Here is a 17,545-nt window from a genome sequence, read left to right as displayed (position 1 = left end):
TTCATGACAAAATTGTGTTTTGGTGATGGTGATGTGTTTTTACATCTTACTTTAATGAACATTCTTGCTGCCTACAATTATCTCTATCTATAATGAACTTGGCCCAGTAGTTTCAGTGGAAAATGTTAGTAAAAATTTACAAATATTATGAAAATTGTCTATAAAGGACAATAACTCCTTCGGGGGTCAATTGACTATTTTGGTCAGTTGACTTAATTTTAGGTCTTACTTTGCTGTACATTAGTGCTGTTTACAGTTTATCTCTATCTATAAAAATATTCAAGATAATAACAAAAAAACGGCAAAATTTCCTTAAAATTACCAAATCAGGGGCAGCAACCCAACAACGGTTGTCCAATCCATCTGAAAATTTAAGGGCAGATAGATCTTGACCTGATAAACAATTTAACCCCGTCAGATATGCTCTAAATGCTTTGGTTTTTGAGTTATAAGCCAATAAAGGGCTGCGCTTTAGCGCATAATACGCCCGTTGCTCTTTTAACTTGTCTTTTATTGGAAAATTCCCCCTTTTTTAAGCATAAAAATTCATAACAAGAAAATGTGAAATCTGAAATTTATAAAAATTGAAAGGGAGTTTACATCAATAGATATAAACAATTCACCAAAGTTTCATGGACATTGGTGAAAGCCTTTTTGAGTTATTGTCCGAAATGTTAAAAATCCCCCTTTTTTAAAAGGGAGCTTACATCAATAGATATAAACAATTCACCAAAGTTTGATGGACATTGGTGAAAGCCTTTTTGAGTTATTGTCCGAAGTGTTAAAAATCCCCCTTTTTTTTTATGAATAAAGCCCCATAAATCCAAAACTTAAAATCTGAAATTTATAAAAATTGAAAGGGAGCTTACATCAATAGATATAAACAATTCACTAAAGTTTCATGGACATTGGTGGAAGCCTTTTTGAGTTATTGTCCGAAGTGTGGACGACGGACGGACGGACGGACGGACGGACAACGGTATACCATAATACGTCCCGTCCCGGGCGTATAAAAACTGCATTTTACCCCTATGTTCTATTTTTAGCTGTGGCAGCCATCTTGGTTGAATGGACGGGTCACCAGACACATTTTCTAAACTAGATACCCCAATAATGATTGTGGCCAAGTTTGGTTTAATTTGGCTTAATTTGGATGACAGACAAAAAGTGATGAGAAAAGCTCACTTGGCCGTTCGGGCCAGGTGAGCTAAAAATTAGTTTGAAAATGTTTAATACGATGTTAATCAATAACCAAAAAATTATTTAAGGATGTACTCGAGTGATCTTAGGTGAAATTAAATAAATCAAGAATTTAAAATTGATATTATAACCGGGAACAGTATTTGTAAAGGATCAAAATCAAAGAGCAGAATGCTCTGAGGGATACGATTGCCATATAGTTTTCATTGACACATGAATAGCAGTTCTGCCAACTTTTCATTAAGCAAATTCGTGAGATTTGGCCAAAATAGAAAAGAGGAAAAAATTGATCCAAGGATACTGCTGCAAAAAAGCATGAACATGATAGTCCAAATAATTATGACGTCTTGAAAGGATATTATATTTAATTTTTTTTTACGCCTTACTTCGACGTCGAAGTAAGGCTTCAAAGAAAAAAAATATAATAGCCTTCCAAGACGTCATAATTATTTGGACTATGGCCTTGAAGGCATAAAACTTTGCTCAGTGCTTGGAGCACAAAAATCATGCTCGAAACAAGAAATCAAGCAATTTCATTGGTTGATTTTCGAGCATGAGTACAAAAAAACTGACTCGAAAGTTTTATGACCGCAAGGCCTGGTACAGCTGGATAGTATTATTTTCAAAACTAATTCAACTGCACATGCAAAGGTAATATAAATCTGAATAGTCACTCAACTTTAAAAATAGCTAATCCCGGATACAAGTGTACGAGCAATGTACTTATTGTGTTTTATTTGTGTGCTATCAATTCCAAGTTTACTTTCCACAGCAGTCACTGAGAGAGAGAGAGAAGGTATTTCACTTCATAGTTCGAGATTACTCTGATGTCCGATGGCTGATTTGCCAGACAAGCTGGGACCGTGGGGGACTTTTATGCTAGTATACTTAAATTACAAACTTAAATAGTCCCAGTCCCATATATTATATCAAGTATTATTGGATGCCGAATTGAATTTTAAATAGGTGCCGATTTTACTAGATGCCAAATTAACCAGGTGCCGATTTGACTTTTTCTATGGGTGCCGATTTAACCAGGTGCCGATTTGACTTGTACCCAGTAATCTCGGGACTATTCACTTCGTATATTATCACCGTTAATTCTAGGAGGAACCCCATTTCCCAGTCCCATATATTATATCAAAATATTATTGGATGCCGAATTGACTTTTAAAAAGGTGCCGATTTGACTAGATGCCGATTTAACTTGTACTCAGTAACCTCGGACTATTCACTTCGTATCTTATCACCGTTAATTCTAGGAGGAACCCCATTTCTAACTCTTTAACTATTAATTTCCTTTGGGTCAGTGGGCATGAATCCTTCCATACACACTCCTCTGTTTAAATTGAGATCGTTCTTAATATAATACGACGTTTATCGACATCTAACGAGTTAATTTTTTCTTGATGGGAAATACTTCTGAAAGGGAGACAACTCGAAACGACAATATGGAAGACTCCATTTCGGCTAAAGGGGTGTTATAGGTAAAACTTCATTGATTTTAATTTAAATGATGCATATGATTTTAAATTATGCAACAACAATATTAAACCCTCAATAGCAGGCAGACATAGAAAGAATCCAATGAGTTTCAAATTAATTAATAAGCGGGGAATCCAGAACAACCACTCAATCTGATACCCCTTGAAATCAAGAAAACTATACGCATGCGCATTAATACATAAACAAACCCGCGACTTGCGATTTGGAACAAGAACGTTTATTTAATTTATGATATGATGAATGAGTCTCAATTTCTTTATGAGAGTACAGTATCAGTTTCATAACGGTAATATATAGAAAACTCCACTTCAGTTCTTATATGACAGAAATAGAATTATCGGAATTCAAAGAACTCTCGCATTTATCAAAACTGGGGAATTCCCTCTGACGTGTTTCTAAATTTATAAAAACACTAAATATAAATACTGCTTAATTCTGATTTTCCGTGTTGTTAAAAACACGCATATAAGTCAAGGGAAAAATCAAACATGAAGATTATGAGAAGAACATTACAGGAAAGTTGTTTATGTTCAATCCTTTTGCTTGTTTTTACCTTTTAAAGCAAGACAATCATAAGAATCTGAGATGTTGCTGAATGTTTAGAATAAAACGGTTGACGTGAGGGAATGAGCCCTGAGTCAACGGTAAAAGTCTACAGATTGCTTAAAAGCAATCGTATCCCAATAAACTAAATATATTGATAGGTCATGGATTTTCTCTTCGAGATATTTGATTTATAAAATATGGTGGGAAAAGACTGACTCTGACTTTTACCTTATATTTGCATTGGTATTATTTGAGTCTCAAATCAAAAGAAAGGAAATCGAGAATATGGTTATATTTTGTTGAATGACCTTTTATGAGCTTTAAGTCTTATAATATGAAAAGATACATGGGTGTTATGGGGCAAAATATTTTACCTTGTAACGTATGGAAAAACACTGAGGAGTCCGAATATCTGACACAAATTTCAAAACCTCACCTAAGAACATCCTAAACATTAATAATCACTTATTACAATTCCAAATTTCAAATGATATGCAAGTTACTAAAAAATAACCCCACAGTTAAATACAGGAAGACACAGTAAATCAGTCCCTTGTTGCATGAATGATGCCAATCTTTTTAGAAAATACCTTAGGATTTCTTCCTCAATTTGTAGAACTTCTGAATTCATATCTTTTATTTCTTCATACAATTTGTAGGCTCTGTTTTCCAGAATTTCTTTTTCCTCTACAACTTTATCATATCTGTCCTTTAAATTCTAAAATAGCAACATACAGTTTTTCAAAAATATCAGTATTTTTTCTCTCAATAAGTTCAGTTTTCTTTATATAATTTAAATGAAACCTTTTCTATCATTTAATGTTCAAACTATATTTCAAGCAGATAATGTTATACATCACACAATGGTAAATTCAATACTGTATAGAGGATTAGTTTCGCGGGTGTAAAAATTTTCGATTTTCATTGTCAGAGTAAGGTATACGAAATATTAGGCTGTTATTATTTTGGTGGATTCAACACTTTTATCAATACCTTTGCATGTGCCCTTTTTAAATTGGCAGAATTTATTTTGGTGATTTTGTTATATCCATGAAAATAAGCGAAAATTTGCACCCTAAGAAAATAACCTGCTATACGGTATGTCAAGTTAGATAAGAAAAAAATATTCATGATTAAAAGGGCAACTCTATCATTCTGTTTATAGTTTTGTGTAGGTTTATTTTATTTTCATATTATCTGAAACCCTTTTGATATCTTATATCCCACAATGTGTCCAATTCATGTGAGAAATATTCAATTCCATTTTCATCCAAAAATTTATGAAGATGTTTTCCCCATTAATTTAGATAGTTGATTAACTCACATTAGCTTTGGTAATGTATGACTGCAGCTCATTCTCCAAAGCATCTTTCTCCACAGTAACCTTCATTAATTCCTCATCTTTCTCATGGTATGACACTCTCCACTTATCTACCTCTGATTGTAAGGAGCACTCCTTTTCTTCCAGCTGGTGGTATTTTCTTTTAAGACCATGAAGCTCATTTATTTTTACTGTAAGTGTAACTTCCAAATTACGAGGTGGAGTACTACAACTAGAATCTGCACAAGATGAGGTGGCAGTTGAGTCAGCATCACTAAAACTTTCTGAATGTATCTTGATCCTGAAACATAAAAATCCCTGTAGAGAATCGTTTCTTTCAATGTAGAATATATTTCCTTTATCTTGTATTATCAACCATTAACTGAGGACTCTTTTTACATTTTGTTGATTTGGTAAAATACATATTGGAAGGTAACACAGTAAAATGAAAGTACATGTTCTACTACTTTCTTTATTTCTCCCAAAGGAAAGTTTACTTGAAACCTTTTATAATATATACACTAAAAATCAACATCTTCAGGGGTGTGGAAATAATTGTTGTGAGCACTTGTCCCTGGGCAAGTAAAACTGTAAATTTTACTTGTCCGGAAAAAAAGTTACTTGCCCTGATGGTCCAAATTAATATTGTAGTATTTAAAGTATTGTTAGCTAATATATGATTCTTAGCACGGTTTTGCATCCCAAACAAATCAGTGAAATCAATTGGTTTATATGTGTAAAAATTTAGGGATGTTGGAAATGGGTTTATTACATCAATGGGACAGAAACTCAAAAGCAAATCAACTGAATGAAGTGACATGTAAAGGACAAGTTTGCAGCATTGTTTTTTAATAAAAATTCGTAAGGGTTCCACGGAACCCGGTGTCTCGCCTACTTTTTCTGTTAATCACAGACTCAACAAAAATCAGGAAAAACATCAATAAAAATTTCCCTCACGATACTGTCTTTTGATTGAAAGAAGCTTCCAAGTTTGGTAAAAAAATCCAGGATAGTTTATGAATCTAATAAATGTTTTATAAACTTTAACTGCAGACTGTATGTAATGTTAACTGGAAGAAAAACTAAGTCCATTTATAAGTAAAATACAGAAAAAGTGAATTTTTTTTTTACAAAATTTACTTCTGAATAATATCTTATGATCAGAAATAACTTTTTGTCTAAGTTTGGTAGAAATCCAGGATAGTTTAAGAACATTATAAAAATTTTAAAAACTTAAACCACAGAGTGAATGTTTTGTTTCTGGCAAAAAAACTAAGTCCATTTATAAGTAAAATACAGAAAAGTGAAAATTCATTTTTACAAAATTTTCTTCTTGATACTATCTTATGATCATAAACAAGCTTCTGTCCAAGTTTGGTAGAAATCCAGGATAGTTTAAGAACATTATAAAAATTTTAAAAACTTAAACCACAGAGTGAATGTTTTGTTTCTGGCAAAAAAACTAAGTCCATTTATAAGTAAAATACGGAAAAGTGAAAATTTATTTTTACAAAATTTTCTTCTTGTCAGATACTATCTTATGATCATAAACAAGCTTCTGTCCAAGTTTGGTAAAAATCAAGGATAGTTTATCAAAGTTATTAAAATTTTAAAAACTTTAACCACAGAGTGAATGTAATGTTTCCTCGCAGAAAAACTAAGTCCATTTATAAGTAAAATACGGAAAAGTGGAAATTTATTTTCACAACATTTTCTTGTTGATACTATCTTATGATCATAAACAAGCTTCTGTCCTAGTTTGGTACATATCAAGGATAGTTTATGAAAGTTATTAAAATTTTAAAAACTTTAACCACAGAGTGAATGTAATGTTTCCTCGCAGAAAAACTAAGTCCATTTATAAGTAAAATACGGAAAAAATGGAATTTTATTTTTACAAAATTTACTTCTGGATACTTTCTTATGATCATAAACAAGCTTCTGTCCAAGTTTGGTGGAAATTCAGTATAGTTTAAGAAAGTTATTAAAATTTCAAAAACTTTAACCACAGAGTGAATATTTGTGGACGCCGCCGCCGCCGACGACGACGACGGAATGTAGGATCGCTTAGTCTCGCTTTTTCGACTAAAGTCGAAGGCTCGACAAAAATTGTAGCCAGTAGGTACACTACATATACTAAATTTAGACGATAGTGAGTGAAGAAATGGAAACTAAATAATAGATTAACTAATTATTTCTATCAACTAACACACTTGTTTTTTTCTTGGTAGTTGAACACTTCTATTTACCACTTAGACAACACATAAGGTTGACTTTGATCTATAAAAAAGACAAAAACAAAACCTATTATCTGAATTTCTTTCCAAGGGGTAATCTGATATTCACGATGTCTGATATTCTCGCTTCCGTATATTTTTTATATACACCTTGACCATCTCCGTTTGCGTTTCATGCTTTCGACTAGACTCGTCATTCTTTTTGTCTTGCTTGCCCGATGTTTTATTTTAAAAATATTCATTAATCTGAATCTCGATTCAAAATCTTAAGAAATGACACTTCCGGTGAATAGTAGATAAAACATAATCGACGATCCCGGGTCAATGGACAAAGCCAATGCAATATTATGCGACTCGGGTTTGCATACTTATTTTTACTCATTTTGGTAATCGATCTATTTCCGGAGTTATGTAATATTTATCGTCATGAACATTGATGTTTATACTTAAAAATATGTTTTTACTCGCTGATTATTGGTTTCTTTTACATAAATTAAACATCTTTATACGTTTTGAAATTAATCCTATATTTTTGCTGAATTTGAACTTTGTCTTGTATATTATTTTACTTGTCCACGAGCAACCAAGACAAAAATAATTACTTGTCCAGGTGTTAAAATGTACGAGTCGGGCGTGTCGGGCATAGCATTTCCACACCCCTGATCTTATAGTATTTTCAACATCAACATTCTTCTACCTATTTTTCAACCAAATAAATTAAAACAATGAAGAACATTCCAGTCCATATGACCAGAACTTCATGGTTAACAACCTTAACCACAAGCTTTAACCTGATACTGGAGACTAATGGACAAATCATACAGACTGGAAAACATGATGCTCCCTTCTATTAATATCAGGGCATATAAATGTGCAGCACCTTCCTTACATACCCTGAATCTTCTTCTTTTACATTCCTGACATATGTAAAGCCAACAAAAGGTAAGTCTTTCCCACTAAAATCTCTGGTATCATTGTACTCATCAAATGCTGGTTGATATTTAACTCTCTCAAACTCATCAAAGTTTGATGTATCATCTAAACTTGACAAGTGTGGTACAAAGGGTGGTGTATCTGAAATTGGAAATCACATAATGTAAATTCAGAAATATTTTTTTATTGTGATTTTGGAAAAATAGACAAAAATGTGAGATTAGTTTTTGTGATTTTAGAAAAATCAGTAGACATTGTACATAATGCCAGTTTTAATTATTGCAAACTCATCCAGGAGCATTATACCCATTGATAAAACCTCACAATAATTTCTGTTTTTACAGTAATGATTCAAAATAACAACATTTGATAAGTAACTGCCATAAAATGAAATAATCAACCCATTAAAAATTAGGTGTTCAATTTTTCCCTATTCCACCATATAGATATTTATTTGTAATCACTGGTAATGGTTAATAAGTATGATTGTTATTACACTGCAATTGCTTCACAACCTTCTGTTGAAGTTATGAGCTAATCTGTTTAACCAGTTGATCAGGTTGTAGAGGTAAAATTCAAACAGAAAATGGGTAAAACATTACTGCAATTCATGTATCATTTCTACTTTGAATTTCGCTCTGTAGGACATAGAATTTTATGATGACTGACACTTTGATTTTAATATCACACAGATACTTTGAGGTAAATCATTATAACTTGAAATCAACAAATATTGGTACCCATGAAAATAAATTAATCCAAAGTGACTGTCAACACCCCAAAACACAACCTTAAGGTTCATATCTATAACAGGTGAATATGTATTCATCTATATGTACCCAAGATTTTTTCCGAAACAAACTTTTTTATCAATATATATTTAACCTGCCTTCTCTAATATTTCCCAAATTCAATCCTTTAAAGAAGTCATGTAAGAGTAGACTTCTGTAGCCAAATCTGTCTGATTTGTCTGTTAATAGTTTTTTCATCAGATCAACAGCATGCTTAGATATTTTTACTTTCTCTGGGAAAGTCAAACATTCCTGAAAAGATATGGAAAATGAAATTATTATAAAAAAAAAAAAAAATGTTTCATGAAGAATAGAACGAGTAAATGTATCAATATGCTGGTATAACTTATTATCCTTCTATATTAATATATATAAAAACAAGAAAGTGTCCACAGTATCATTTTCTATGTTTAGTGGACCGTGAAAATTGGGGTAAATACTCTTATTTGGCATTAATATTGACGAACGAACAACCAGACGCACAGACCAGAAAACATAATGCCCCTCTACTATCGTAGGTGGGGTATAAAAAACAAAAATGTGTCCATAGTACACAAATGCCCCATCTTCACTATCATTTACTATGTTCATCAGTGGACCATGAAAATGGGGTAAAAACTCTCATTTGGCATTAAAATTTGAAAGATCATATCATAGATAACATATGTACTAAGTTTCAAGTTTATTGGACTTCAACAAAAACTACCTCGACCAAGAACTTTAACCTGAGGCAGGGCAGACGAACAGACAAACAGACCAGAAAACATAATGCCCATAAATGGGTCATATTAAGGAGATGTGGTATGATTGCCAATGAGCAAATGACGTAGAAGGTTTGCAACTATGGGTAACCTAAGTCTTTCATCCTTAAATTTACTTTTCAAATTCCAAAAAATTGCATGTCTTTTTTTTTACGTTTGCTGTTGTCACTGATATAAGTGTTATATTGGAATATATATTTGTTTACTGACCTTGAAGTTCATGATATTGGAATAGGTGATGACCATGGAGCCACTCTCATCAGTGAATGGTGTCTTCCCAAACAACATCTCATACATACATACACCTAATGACCACCAGTCAACCTCAACACCATATCTGGAATCACTGCTATGGTTGTTCATAGAGGTCAAAAGTTCAGGAGACACATAGTCTGGGGTACCAACAGGCATCCTTGATGAAACCTAAAAATAGAAATAGAAAGAACCATGAAGATCAATCAGAACATGAAAAAAATATTTTTATAGTAAGCAAACAAAGTTGGCAACAAATATATACATTAGTGTAAAAGTGTATTCATTTGTGGATTTAATTTTTTGAATTTTTGGGTTTAACATTATAACAGCAACTATTCAATTTAAACAGATACTTAAGAATATGATGATCGTTTTTATGTATTTGTCTGAAGGCATAATTTCAATGTGGTTAAAATGCAGCATAAAACAAGAATGTGTCCAAAGTACACGGATGCCCCACTCCCACTATCATTTTCCATGTTCAATGGACCGTGAAATTGGATAAACAAGAATGTGTCCTCAATACACGAATGCCCCACTCGCACTATCATTTTCCATGTTCAGTGGACCGTGAAATTGGGGTAAAAACTCTAATTTGGCATTAAAATTAGAAAGATCATATCATAGGGGACATGTGTACTAAGTTTGAAGTCGATTGGACTTAAACTTCATCAAAAACTACCTTGACCAAAAACTTTAACCTGAAGCGGGACAGACGGACGGACGAACGAACGGACAGACGGACGGACGCACAGACCAGAAAGCATAATGCCCCTCTACTATCGTAGGTGGGGCATAAAAATATAATTAGGCATTAAAATTAGAAAGATAATATCATAGGGAACATTTGTACTAAGTTTCAAGTTGATTGGACTTCAACTTCATCAAAAACTAACTTGACCAAAAACTTTAACCTGAAACATGCACTTTCATTTTCTATGTTCAGTGGACCGTGAAATTGGGGTCAAAAGTTTAATTTGGCTTTAAAATTAGAAAGATCATATCATAAGGAACATGTGTACTAAGTTTCAAGTTGATTGGACTTCAACTTCATCAAAAACTACCTTGACCAAAAACTTTAACCTGAAGCGGGACAGACGGACGGACGAACGAACGAACGAACAGACGGACGGACGAACGAACGGACGCACAGACCAGAAAACATAATGCCCCTCTACTATCGTAGGTGGGGCATAAAAAGAGTAGATGTGGTATAAAAATCAAAGAGAAAACTGAATTTTCTGAATCCACCAAAGTTCAAATGAAGAGGATGTATGTTTTATATTATCAGACTATTCAATCCATTAAGGTTGGAAACTGTTTGTATAAGTGTTGCCTATTGGTCCAATCCTTTGTTAAAATGTATGTTTGATATTAAAACAATAAAATATTTCAACTTGAATTGAAGTGGTTGTAGCTAGGCAATTATAGACAACCATACATGAATTTTGACCATGACCACAATGTTTATTTCAAATAAATACTGAAAATATTTGTTTGTGCCTTTCCATATCCACTCACATTACATTTTTTTCTGAAGTAGCCCTTGGTAATTATACTAACCAACATATCTGCTGATAACTGGGCAGCTGATCCAAAATCTGCTAGCTTTACATGTCCTGTACTATCCAATAGTATATTTTCTGGTTTAATGTCCCTTAAAAAAAAGTTCAAAATGTATCAAAACAAAAGATATTGCAGTATCTATACCAATCCAAGTGTACAATTATTGATTGTTTGCTCAAGCAACAATATGTATTCTACCAATTCCATGTGGCAATCATGACACTGTTTTTATGGATGTGAACAGCTGATTTCGGTTATGTCAATTTCAATGAACTACTTTCCTCCAATCATTTAAAAATTGTGTACCCCATCTTTAAATCCTCAACTAAATAATACTAAAATGTTGTCTTTGTTAAAAAAAATCCCGTTTTTAAGGCCTAGTATATTTTATTTGCATTTGAGTATTAAAGCAAGGTAGTGTCAATAAATTTACAAGAGTTGCTTCAGTAAGAACAATCTTATTACTACTATCAAGCCTTAAAATGTCACAACCTATTCATAGAAAACCTACCTGTGTACATATCCCATGCAATGTAAAGCATGTATTGCCTGTGTCATTTCTCCTACATAAAATCTACACATGGATTCTTCAAATATATCATCATTCCTAAAAAAATTCAAACCAGAAAAATAAATTAAATAGCAATATCAGCATTTTTTAACAAAATTAAGATATGAATTGCATATTTGTACATATTTAAAGATAAACTGGAAGCAACTTGGAAGACATTTCAACATCTAAAAAGACTATAGATTATTTATTATAAGTCTTAAAAACAATGATTAAATCAAAACACTTTTTTACTTTGTGGGCTTTTCCAAAATTCAATGAATGGGTTGGTAGGAAGGCACTCCATTCAACCCAAAAACTGCCATCCATACAATTGTAATGAAAAATTCAATGTGTTATTGAGTGAATCTTCTTTGCAACCCCACTACCCCTATATTAGTATCAACTTTTAAACCCTGTAACCCTCATTGTCATGAGGATTTTTTTTTATATTAGAAACAAACCTTGATAATAAAGATAAGAGATCCCCTCCACCATGGAATTCCATCACTAAATATAAATTCTGAGCATCTTGGAAAGCAAAGTGAAGCTGTGTTATCCACTCTGATGTGGCCTTGGCCATAATGTCTCTTTCCTCTTCATAAAAAGTTATCTGCAATTTTCAATTAATAAAAATTGGGATAGTTCATAAAATATGCAGTGTATAATTTATGTGAAGCTCTGAAAAATATAGCTTTTTAAAAATTCAGTGCACATTCTTCATTATTCTTATATTCATCAAAATTTCATAATATTGCAGTTTAATTTAAGAAATTCAGAAACAGTATCTATGAACTGATTGCAGTATATAAGAAATGAACAGAATCAAACATATTATGTTGATATCCAACAATGCAGAGATAACAGGCTCTTTAATATATCTATTGAGGACAGCAGTCCATTTTTTATATATGTGTGTACAGTGATGATTTTGTGTCATACAACAGTCAAAATACCTAAATTCCAAAAGATTTCATGTGTTATTTCTAATTTTTCTAAGTGTGTAATGTACCTCCTGTTGTGCCAATGTCTCGTGTTTATGTAAAATTTTCATAGCATATACTGTGCTTGTCACTTTATCTCGGACTACTTGTACTTCACCAAAATGGCCTCGTCCAATTACATCTTTCACCTCAAAGTCTGCCATTTTCATTCTGATCTTTCTCAGTTGTTTAACTGTTGATTCATCTAAAAACACATATAAAATCTTCAAAAAGTTCAAAGACAGCATTTTTATCTTAAAACAATTTTTGTCTAATATCTTGTCTAAAAATAAAGTTTGGACCAAGGAAATGTAAATAAAAACAGATGTCAACTAAATTAGCCTTGCATTAAACATTGAGTAATATATGGGGTTATTTAAGGGGCCAGCTGAAGCCCACCTCTGGGTGCAGAATTTTCTTGCTGTGTTGAAGATCCATTGGTGGACTTTGGCTGTTTTTTGCTTTTTGGTCAAGATGTTTTCTCTTTGACACATTCCTCATTTCCATTCACAATTTTGTAAATATGCCAGTAAAACAAATGCATCTTGTAAATAAATCAAATTTAAATGCTACATTTTTCATTGGAAAAAGAAATGCATGAAATGGTTCGACAGACATAGATAACACTATTGGCTCCATTCAATCTCATGCACCATCATACACGTGAATACAAATACATAACACTGATCATCAACAATATCATAAATGTACAAATTAAATTATTTTCTTGCTTACATTTTTTCACAAAAGCCAAAACATGTTTATTTTTCATTAGATTGTCATGACTACACTCATCAAATAAGGCCAGCAAACTGTCCATTAATCCATCTCTTGTCAATAAAGATGTATGAACATCATCAGTCTCGACTTGTCCTTTAACAAAGCCATCCAACACCTGTATTCTGTTGGTGATAGATTCCATTCTTAAGTCCCCCATGGCCTAAAAAGAATAGTATACACTGTCACATGTACAATGACATACATCAATCAGATATATTACTACTGAATATTCAACAAATAGATACATGTGTATTATATGAAAGCATAAAAATTAACATAATTAACATATTACTCAAATTGTTGGCATGCCAGACCCTCTTTTTAAATCCTGGAACCGCACCTAGTATTTCTAAATGCAGGAATACAAAACAGGATTTTAGGGTATACAAATTATATTTTTTTCTGGTTTTAATTGAGTTTTGGGGAGTTTTTAGGTTACTGTTTAACCAAATTTATATCTCAGTTTATTTACATGAACTAGCAGTTTCATTGTCATTTTGTTTAGTTTCTTTTGTTACCCAGGGATCTCCATGGCCTGTTTAATGATGGCGCCCTGCCATCGTTCAAATGTGTTGTGCCATCGTCAAATGTAGCTTTATCAGAGATACTTATTGCCAACTATGTATGATGGCTGATCACTTTATCTTGAATGATACATAATGAATAAATATTTGAAAACCCCTTATTTCCTATTTTTATCAAGTAAAAATGGATATGCAGGCATTGAAAGGTATTGAATTATTGTTCCTTTAACCAAAAAAAAGAGGAAGATATATGCAGTTTAAACACACAAAAAAAACCATTGTGTACGTCGATAAAAAGGTTGATAATAAATCTCCAGTTATAAGACCCAAACTCCAGCTGAAAATTTCCAAATCTCCAGTTGTGGCTTGACAATGCTGTCACATGTCTGATATTGATACTTCTATAATGAAAATTCTAATAAATATAATTTAAATAAGCTAATGAATTAGCATGTTCACCATTCCTAACATGGAGGGATGAAATACTTTCGATCATGCTACACTGTACAGCGTAGACACGGTTTGTGATGATGAAAGTTACTCCATCGTTCAATTTTCATCCATTAGAGATCCCTGGTTACCTATTCTGACATTGGATTATACAGTCTGCACGGTTAGCCACTAGTCCGATGCCACAGACTAGTAAAATTTCATTCGGACTAGTAAGTTTTTGCAAAATTTTGTTTGGCCAAATAAGAAAAATGCCAGAATATTGGTCTTCGGACTAGTAGTTGAAAAAGTTTTTGGTGCAGACTGATTATAGGTTGCTGTCTTGTTGAAACATTCCCCATTTCTGTTTTTATCATATGTGTATCATTATAGGCCTATGTAACCATCAGACTAATACTATGGATGGTTGGAAAACAAGTCAAGTTTATTTTGGTGCGCATTATACGCCGTATGTGAAATATTGTCTATAATTTTTCAGTAATATTGTTTGCCTTAAATTACCGTAGAATGAAGGCTTTTACCCCTGGAGAAGAATCCCAATTTGAAAAAAAAATGGCGCAAGATTATTCCCAAAAAGACCACTTTTTTCCCATACAGTGTAGTCTCAGTAGTAATTGTGCATTCTTACAAACTGAAATACACTCATTTTATACATTTTTTATGCTTAAAATGACTATATGTGCAGATTTGAGGGTCTATTTATGTATCATTACTGACAATAAGGGGTCTTATTTCAAAGCAGGGTTTGACTCTTGAAAGGGGGTCTTCAAATTGAAGTTTCAGTCAAATTCATGGTTTATTCTAAATTTTCCACTTTGAAAAAAATGAAGCATATTTTCCCAATAAAAAAGGGTAGAGGTAGTTTTGAAAAAAGCATATACATCATTATTTACTTGCTGAATATGTTTTTTCAACAATATACTGGGGATTAAACAAGTATATAATTTCTGGTGGCAGTTTATTATCTGCAAACTTACTGCTAGTGGAAGGAAAGTATCACAGTTTCATTTGTTGTTTATTATGTTATTGAATTCGAGCGCCATTCATTTTCAAAAACACAGCGCCACCTGTGGGGGAAATGATCCAGTTCAGTACAGTTTCGTACCATACGGATTTCGTACCATGACCCTTTCATATTATCCTATAAACCTGGGAACAGTATATCTAAATATATATGTTCCTGTATAAACCATCTAAATAATTTTATTTATTACAACCATTTACTTATTATAATCATTTACTTTTTATACGATTTTTAAAAAGACAAGATATCTATATATTATAAGGTAATGAAAAGGATCTAAATGTTATGGTTTTAACTAATTTCATTGAAAAATACTTATTGAGTGGTTCAGGGTGAATAAAATGCAAACAAATCCTGACAAATTTCAAGTTTTGGCTGTTGGCAAAAAGACATTTGAAAAAAACCCATCTATACATATTCAAAATTCGAACCTCACATGTGAAAAAACAGTAAAATTATCAGGCATTGAAATAGACTACCAGCTAAATTTTGATGTTCATATCAGCTCAATCTGTAGGAAAGCATCACAACAATTAAATGTTTTAAAACGTTTCGGCTCAGTTTTGGATAGACTTAGTAAACTTACTATATTTCATACTTTTATTCTTAGTAATTTTAATTTTTGCCCTCCGGCATGCCATTTTTACACTGAGAAAAATTCCAAAAAACTAGAAAAGGTGCAGGAAAGAGCACTCCGTTTTGTGTATGAGAATTTTACCAGCTCCTACGAGGACCTCTTACTTAAAGCTAAGGTGCCCTCCTTGCAGATCAGACGGATAAGAACAATGGCTCTAGAAACTTTTAAAATTATAAACAACATAGCTCATGTGTGCTTACAAAATTTGGTGAATGTCAAAAAATCTAAATATTCTTTCAGGTATGTAAATATTCTTGAAATTCCACAGGTAAAGTCAACGCGTTACGGTAAAAAATCGTTCAATTTTGCTGCTGCTACTTTATGGAACAGCCTTCCAAACCATTTCAGGACTGAAAACAGTTTTCACATCATTTTAAAAGTCTTGTTCAGTCCTGGAACGGTTTGGAATGTCGCTGTTCTGCTTGCAGATAATTCTAATTTCTTGAGCTGTTTATTATTAATGCTGCTTTAGGTTGCTCTGGTCAAGCATGTTTTTTATTTCATTTGAAAATTTGTTGCTTATTTTTATTGCATGCTATGTATGTGAGATTTCAACTTTGCATTACAGTTTGTTTTTAATTATGTCAAAATGCACAGTTTTTATGTTATTTATATGTTTCTATATTCGGTCAAAAGCTCCTTAGAGCTTGTGTTGCTTATTTTGTACTTATGCCGAATCAAAATAAAGTTTTCTTATCTTATCTTATCTTATCTTATTCATCAACATTTGAGATTGGACAATTAAATCTCACATCAACTTATCTCCACTTTAAACACACTCGCCCCCGTTTTGAAACAACTCGGCTCTACTTGGAAAATGACTTGCTCCGTGTGTTATATAGTAGTCTCAAGTCAGAACGAGTTATTCCGCAGGATGCAAACACTTGAATGTAGCCACAGATTCATATCGCAATCCGGCATAGTTTTTTCTGATGTAGCCTATGTCAATTAATGATACCAGAGACATATAATTGTAATATATATGTCTATGAAAAACCCGTGTACAATGATTTTGTTTAGCATAACACCGTATTATACGGGAGTCTCAATACACATGTATGCAACGTTGCCAGTTTTATATTTAATCAAAATTACTCTTCAGCTATCGTGTTACCAGTATGCTATGAAGATACACCCCTCTTATAAATAAATATACTACATTTTTGATTGTCACTCCAACATCAACAATCTTAATTGTTCGGTTGTCTATAGTAGGAATACCTTACCAGTAATATTCACACTAACAAATTAAATAGTCTTTGCTGGGATTTCGGTTATCATTTGCATTATTATTCATTTATATGTTAGTTATAACGCTCAGGATAAAATTCAAATATCACGGCCCAGGCCATGTGTAAATTTCCAACAATCTATGGCTTCCATGAATTATTTCTTTATTTACAGTTTGTATACCATATACAATATGAATACAAGGCTACATTAGTGTTAGATTATACTAAGAGACTGCAAAATATCAAAAC

The 17,545-nt window shown here is 32.5% G+C and overlaps 1 protein-coding gene across 1 annotated transcript in view; it reads right to left on the bottom strand.

Annotated features, from left to right (window-relative positions):
- LOC139512205 (citron rho-interacting kinase-like) overlaps positions 1 to 15,495 on the bottom strand; it is a 63,818-nt gene extending 48,323 nt beyond the window's left edge. Inside the window, exons 1-11 of the mRNA XM_071299628.1 lie at positions 15,381 to 15,495; positions 13,385 to 13,589; positions 12,679 to 12,854; positions 12,131 to 12,279; positions 11,628 to 11,723; positions 11,114 to 11,207; positions 9,506 to 9,718; positions 8,633 to 8,786; positions 7,704 to 7,884; positions 4,577 to 4,874; positions 3,843 to 3,970 (exon numbers count right to left, since the gene is read on the bottom strand). Of these exons, the coding sequence (XP_071155729.1) occupies positions 3,843 to 3,970; positions 4,577 to 4,874; positions 7,704 to 7,884; positions 8,633 to 8,786; positions 9,506 to 9,718; positions 11,114 to 11,207; positions 11,628 to 11,723; positions 12,131 to 12,279; positions 12,679 to 12,854; positions 13,385 to 13,586 (1,691 nt within the window). The 5' untranslated portion in view covers positions 13,587 to 13,589; positions 15,381 to 15,495. The remainder of the gene's footprint in view (positions 1 to 3,842; positions 3,971 to 4,576; positions 4,875 to 7,703; positions 7,885 to 8,632; positions 8,787 to 9,505; positions 9,719 to 11,113; positions 11,208 to 11,627; positions 11,724 to 12,130; positions 12,280 to 12,678; positions 12,855 to 13,384; positions 13,590 to 15,380) is intronic.
- Positions 15,496 to 17,545: the final 2,050 nt, after the last annotated feature.

This window comes from Mytilus edulis, chromosome 2 (genome assembly GCF_963676685.1).
Source record: "Mytilus edulis chromosome 2, xbMytEdul2.2, whole genome shotgun sequence".
Lineage (NCBI taxonomy): Eukaryota > Metazoa > Mollusca > Bivalvia > Mytilida > Mytilidae > Mytilus > Mytilus edulis.
The sequence above is the reverse complement of the archived record's forward strand: the minus strand, read 5'-3'. Positions and strand labels throughout refer to the sequence as shown.